The sequence below is a fragment of the Perna viridis genome, chromosome 10 (genome assembly GCF_037379345.1).
Source record: "Perna viridis isolate PV_CMFRI_1.1 ecotype Kerala chromosome 10, ASM3737934v1, whole genome shotgun sequence".
In the NCBI taxonomy this organism is placed as follows: Eukaryota; Metazoa; Mollusca; class Bivalvia; order Mytilida; family Mytilidae; genus Perna; species Perna viridis.
Window position 1 is genome coordinate 42,277,992 of NC_142454.1, and position 7,194 is coordinate 42,285,185.

The 7,194-nt window shown below is 33.5% G+C and overlaps 1 protein-coding gene across 1 annotated transcript; it reads left to right on the plus strand.

Moving 5' to 3' along the window:
- Positions 1-3,815: 3,815 nt before the first annotated feature.
- LOC148605971 (lysosomal proton-coupled steroid conjugate and bile acid symporter SLC46A3-like) lies at positions 3,816-6,927 on the plus strand. The gene is made up of 3 exons (XM_088549850.1): positions 3,816-5,001; positions 6,002-6,085; positions 6,749-6,927. Exons 1-3 carry the CDS (start codon positions 3,870-3,872, stop codon positions 6,907-6,909), a joined length of 1,377 nt encoding a protein of 458 aa, XP_088405976.1. The 5' UTR covers positions 3,816-3,869; the 3' UTR covers positions 6,910-6,927.
- Positions 6,928-7,194: the final 267 nt, after the last annotated feature.

Sequence of the window (7,194 nt, forward strand, 5' to 3'; positions counted from 1 at the left end):
CTTTTAACGTCAAGTTAATCAACTTTATCACATATATTGTGATTACTATGGGTATATAATATTTATCAGATATTGGTTAGTCTTGAGAGATTGTTAACGCTAGAAAGTAAGTTTTGTTTTATCAATTTTCTTAGCAATGTTAACTCTTCTTCCCAATCGAAACATTCGTCTCATTTGATCTTGATATTATAATCGACATGATGTGGTCTCAAAAGTAAAAATAACCAGATAAAAATGTTTAAACGACAATAACAATTAGCAACAGGAAACAAAGACGATCAAACTACAATGTCAGTTGCCTCGACAAATGATGAAAATATCTGTAGTGTAGTCTAATCTTGAGTAAAAGCAATTACTTATTTATGCCACAACATGATCTTGAAGCGTAAACATTTTCATTTTTTCAGTACAAAAAATAAATTAACGTAAGTTTTTTTTTATATACTTTCACTTAGCAAAGATTAATCAAGGGAACCAAGGTTATAGCGGTAATCAAAAGAATGCAATCCAGGGACAAAGACCAGACATGGAAAACAGACATACACAACAAAGAACAAAGAGTAAATAAAATCATACAAACAAAGTATCAAAAGCAAATGGGCAACTCGGACTCCGCTAAAAACTGGGAGCATGGACCAGGTGCACCGGTAGGGTGAGCGTCCTTTGCTTTTCTAGAAACACCCGCCGAGTTGCTCATAAAAAGTCCGGGTTAGGCGAAGGAGGAAAGAATTAGAACAAGTTAATGTGTATTCTGGTTTTATTCTGTTAGGAGTAATTAGCTTTGCAAATACTAATCGAACAGTCCCCTGTGCAGAAGGTATATTCGTTATTTAAAGGATTTTACATCTCAGCTACAAACAGTACTAGACCGCATCGTTATGCAAATAAGTTTAGTACAACAGATTTGTAATGGGTAGTGACCATGAAAAGGTAAATGTTTCAAATAAAAAAATGAACCAGAATATTGGTGCTGATAGCTAGACCGACTCCTGCATAGAATGTGTTTTTGATATTTGAAAGCTTTACACATATGCCCCACTCATTATTTAAACCCTACCGCATCTTTATGCAAAAAAGTACAGTATAACGGAAGCAGCTTTGCGGATTTGCAATAAGAAGTACTAATTCCTTGCGAATATGTTACCATTCTCTATAGTAGAGACTATAAGCTGGAAGGAGTGATACGCAGTGAATGGGGAAGTGGTTGTATGTCTGCAGAGGAGATTGAGTTGAAGGTACTAAGCCTTTCTAGATACTCATATGTACAGAAAATTGGCGCGCAAACAAATCTTCTCATGCCTACTAGGACCTAAAATGACTTCCTTATTGAGATAAATGACATACATTTCTCTATCGATAAGGCCACTTTAGCTAAAAACCTCTTACTAATTAAACCTCCCTCAAACGTGCATTTTACTTGGAGTAGAATGTCGTTTTGGTTTTTAAACATATATTTTATTCACACAATAACAAGTAAGTGGGCATTTAAGTAATCTCGTTGACTTCAATATATGAAGCATCAATCTTCCATATTTTATTTTTGTTAGAATATACATTATACTTATTGAATTAGTGCAGTTCACAATACTGACAATCTAGATAAACTATGTATACTTGTAAACTTAAGTACCAATCCATATAAAATACAGAAACTGCAAATGGTGAAGTGATTCATGGTTAAGAAAAATACTCCAAACAAAACGGTGCTATTTCAGTCTATATCAGATCTGCATTTATTCTAAATGAGATATACAAGTGAATTCGATGGATTTTCGACATGCATGAACCACCTTCTGTCTGATTTTTATGAAAACTGCTCTCTTTAAATTCAACCAGTCATAAGCCAATGGTACGTGATTCATGCATTTCTTAATTACAATTTGTTTTTATCAGAAAACCATCGGTAGGCCTCATAGATACTGTATTTAAAAATAAACGTTGACTACTGGAGATTTTAACATTTAAAATTTTGGTTACGTTCAGGTACAGAAAAGTACCGGAAAATTTCCCATCTGAATTTTCACATCATAAGCAGTCAAAAAATGTTTGACAAAATATAACAGATCTTAGGAATTGGAAGAAAGAGGAATTGTTCTAAGGACGTAACAATTGTGTTTGAACAGTTTCCTTGATTATCTTATAAGGATATGATAAATCATCAGCTGCTCGCTTTTTAAAGCGAACCATACCTAATTATACACGGTATACATAGTGAACTGAGTAAAATAAATATGTAAATTAATGTTTAATATTTACAGTCTATATATTAAATATCTAGTACATTTTATCATCAATCAGCTGCTTGCTTTTTAAATAGAACCATATCTAATTATACACGGTATACATAGTGAACTGAGTAAAATAAATATGTAAAATAATGTTTAATATTTACAGTCTATATATAAAATATCTAGTACATTTTATCATCAAAGTGATGATATTTACATAATATATATATGTACGAGATTAGAAATGATTACATGTTACGTTACATATACATGCACTACGGCCATCAGATATATGAATTTATGTAGAAGAACGAGAATAGATATTCATCTATATATTATTTCACATCTTGGCATAAATGTCAAGCGGTCGTCCGTGCGAGAATCGTGAGAGTAGTTGGGGACGTTTAAAAAAAAACGTTAGTTACATAAATCATCATCACGTCTTGTGTTTTAATTTGATTATCAAAATATGGGAAAATCTTGTGAAATATTCTGCTTTTACTATGATTGTTGCTACTTTTAAAAATGAACAAAAAGGACTACATATGAACCTCTTCTGGTTTTAAACTACAATTGCTAAGGAGGACAACCATAAAACTTCCATAAAATATATTTATTCAGTCGACTCTGCGTACTAGATATTCCCCTTATGTAGTCTATGAAATTTGAGTCTTACGTGTATAGCATTTTTTTGTACACAGAATATTGCTGAACATATTCATGTAATTTCCGCTATTACGGTGGGCTTCATAACCTTGCAAATCTAGTTATCTTAATTGCCACTACAGTGAACAAATATAATAACATTACCACCATGCTGATTTATGAAAGTATAAAAAAATAAAAAATCTTTGTACGTTTTCTGAATCGAATGCATTTTGTATTATAAACTTTATAAACTAATCGTAGAAACTCAAAATATAATGTAAAGGGCAGATAATTTAATGTTACAGTTTATTTGTTTATTTGTATTGCAAAAGGCTACAATTAAGTACATCTCTGTCTTAGAATCAGGTTAAAAATGTATAAAGTGTGTCCTATGAAGACAATAAACGCAAAAAATTGTTTTGCATCATCAAAGGTTCTATAAAACTATAAGATATATAACCATCGAAGTAATTGTACAGTTTGTCTTTTTTAAAATATTGATAGGTCAAATTCAGTTGAAAGGTATTAAGTAAAAATGGCGGGAAAATTTTCCTATAATTTTTTCCTTATAAAAGCAGTAAAACATGTGTACGTCACAGAAATATTGTGGGTTGTATTCGAAATTATATTGAATATATTTGAGTAAAAAAAAACAAATGAAGGAAAATGATTGCCAATAATTGCCTGATTCATACAAAGAAGCAGCTAACTCAATTGCTTGTGCGTATTTTGATGATACATTTGGTCTTCAATTATTTGAATTGCATGTACAGAGTTAAAAATATAGTACACGCATTTGAATATATATTTAAGTATAGCATGCATTTTCAGACGTTAACATAGTTTTCTGTGTTTTTGCCAGGAAACCTTATAAACTTTTACTTGCAGTAGTTTGAGAGGAAGAGACTGACGTAAATGGCGTAATTAGAAAAAATTTAAATCGTTTCTACCATAACTTGGAGAGCGATCAATAAACTTGCAGCAGTACAAATCATGCCAGAAAATACTAAAAACAGGGTTTTACCCGACGAGATTTATGATAAAGATATCACGATAGACGACGGAGGTAGATCGAAACTAGAGTGCAAACATTTCTTTCTTCCTGCTATAATTATTTTCATGCTTTTTGGTACCATCATAATGGGCCTTGCGGACACACAATATGGCTACTATGCATTCCAAAAGCGAAATAATATAACAAGCGACCTCTCTAAGTCAAAACAATCGCTTTGTGAGGTTAACAAGACGTCAACCAAATATATGCTCCAACAGAATATTCAATCTAAAACTGCAGTATGGAATGCATATTGTCATTTGGCACAGAGCGTACCTGTTCTTATCATGGCAATGATGGTCGGTTCCTGGAGCGATAAAATTGGACGAAAGGCATCGCTATACATTCCTACATTTGGCATTTTGTTTAAAGCTGGGTTCTTTGCCCTTGGTATTACCTTCAACTGGGACATATATACTTTTATAATACCATTTTTCGTTGATGGGCTTTGTGGAACCTGGATTAGCTTATTGTCGGCCGCATATTCCTACGCCGCCGATTTAACAAAAGCTGGCAAAAATCGATTATTTGGTATAGTGGCTGTTGAGGTAATCCTGGGTTTTGGAGTAGTTGTAGGGACATTCACTTCCGGCTTCGTTTTCAAATATTTGGGATTTCTATATGGATCCGTGTTAGTCACTGGAATATGTATGTTGAACTGTATTTTTATATTTTGTTTACCAGAAAGTGTTAAATCTACATCGAATATTAATAGCATTTCTCAAGTCCAGTATTTAAAGAATGCCGTCTCATTCTACATTAAAAAAGATCAGCAGAGATGGAAATTTCAAATTTTAGCACTAGTAGTTGTATTTAATGTCCTGCCAAATATTGGTCGTATCAATATACAATCCCTTTTCGTTATGAATTCACCGTTTTGTTGGAACTCGGTTTTTATAGGCTATTTTGGCGCAGTGATAGCCGCTGTTCAGATGATAGTCGGGGTAGGTTTATCTCCCTTGCTATACAAGTTAATGTCTAAGAAAACGATGGTCGTCGTTGGATCTATTTCACAAATTGGTTACTACATCCTAACGGCCTTTGCCACCAATGGGACAATGATTTTTATGAGTAAGTATTTTGTATTCAAGATTCATGCAAATTAGCTTTGTAGGTTTGAGTAAAATAATAGGAACAGTTGTTAGAGGGTTTTTAGGCTAAAAGTTGCTCATTTGTACAAACTTCCCAAAATTAACCACCTTTCCAAGTGAAAGTTTTTATCACTAAACCCCGTCAATCTGTCAGTGTGGCATCTATAGCACTAATCCTTCACAGAACAGATTTGGAGTGGCGGAAAGGTGATGTTGCTATTGAAAAAAGTTTGCAAACATTTTTGAAAAATTTCGACAAGTAATGAGTAATTAATGTCGTTGTACCCTGTCCCTAGCTTTGTAAATATCTGATACCACCAACGCTTTGCAGTCAAAATGTAGATAACCATGTCAGTCTTGAGAGAAAAAGTTTGAAGTTATAGTGTGTGTAAAGATTGGTTGCGGCACTTTAGGCCATATCAAAAGAAGTTATAGAAACAAAACTTGTTTTAACATATAAATATAGGTCTGAAAAATTCCCAACGATGTTAGACCTGTCAAATTTGCGATGCAAATGTTTGGTCGTTCCCTCCGCGGAACTCGTACCGCTGTATTTATATAGCCTAGCTAGCCGAGTGGTCTAGGGCGCTGGACTTTGTGCAGGCGGTGTTGCCATAGATGTCACAGCGGTACGAGTTCGAGTCCCGCGGAGGGAACGACCAAAAATTTGCATTGCAAATTTGACAGTTCTAACATCGTTGGGAATTTTTCAGACCTTTCTATACGTTTACATATCTTCCCTGTATCATTTTGATCCGATGGAGCAGTGTAGTGAATAGAGTCGTCACATTCTGAGAGGTTATATATTTCCAATTAGAAAAAAAATAATTGTACATGCACACGACTTGATGCGTCGTAAACAATCAATGGAATAAGATGATTGAAACTTTTTAGGGAAACGTTTCTAAAATTTGTTTATGGAATGATACACAGGCACAATAGTTTATTGTAACATTAAACCATCGATGAACATTTTTCAGCACCTGTCGTCGGAATTTTAGGTAATTTTCCACTGACAGTAATACGAACATTGTTGTCAATATTGACGCCAAAGGATAAACAAGGTAAGAGAGTCAAATGGTTTTTGTAAAATATATTCAAAATATTTTCAGCATAATTTACGCATAGAGGATATATTCGCTCTTTCAGATAATTTAAACATACACTGAATCAGGAAGCGGTTATATGTTTTGGGAGGAGTTTGTTTCAACATATCGCCAAAACGACAAAATTAAATGAATTTTGTTAATCTGGCCATCATTTATATGGTCAAATATTTTAACTTTATAACCCATATAAACAAACATCTTTTATAAAAAAAATCTCAGTAAGTTTAAAGAAAATACATATTGAAAGTAATCTTCAAACGGCCTGTTTGAAAGAGTAATCAAGGAAACCAAGATTATAGCGGTAATCAAAAGAATGTAATCCAGGGACAAAGACCCGACATGGAAAACAGACATACACAAGAAAGAACATAAAATAACTAAAATCATATATACAAAGTAACAAAAGTAAATGAGCAACTCGGACTCCACTAAAAACTGGGAGCATGGACCAGGTGCACCGGTAGGGTAAGCGTAACCTTCCAGGAAACTTAAATTCATTTATTCAGGACTATTCTTGAAACGGAGTATTTGACATAGAATCGAAGTGTAATTATTGACTTTCCCTTTAGTTTTCACCCCAAATTTAACAATCTGATCGTATCATTTAATATATTGTAGGTGCTTTATTCGGTAGTATAGCGGCAATTGATGCTGCTTGTTCATTAATCGGGTCAGTAACGGCAAATTTAAATTACAGTGAAACTGTTAAGATCTTCAGAGGTCTTATTATGGTTGTTTTTGCGATCTCCCATCTAATAGGCTTATCACTGTTCATGTAAGTAAATTTATAATTATATCTACTGTACAAATTGTTATTTCGACCATCTAAAACAAAGAAGATTGACATATTTCCAGTCAAATAAAGTACATGTACTGTAATGTAACAATATTTTATCAAAGTCAGACACGAGGTGATTCATGCGCGACAAAAACCGAATTCACATTTATTTCTAATTTAGGAACATTTACCGATCACATTACACGTCAATAGGTTGTGACATTATTAACGGGGGACGGATGCAATTTGCACTTTTGAGGAGTTATCGATGTTGATGTGCTTGATG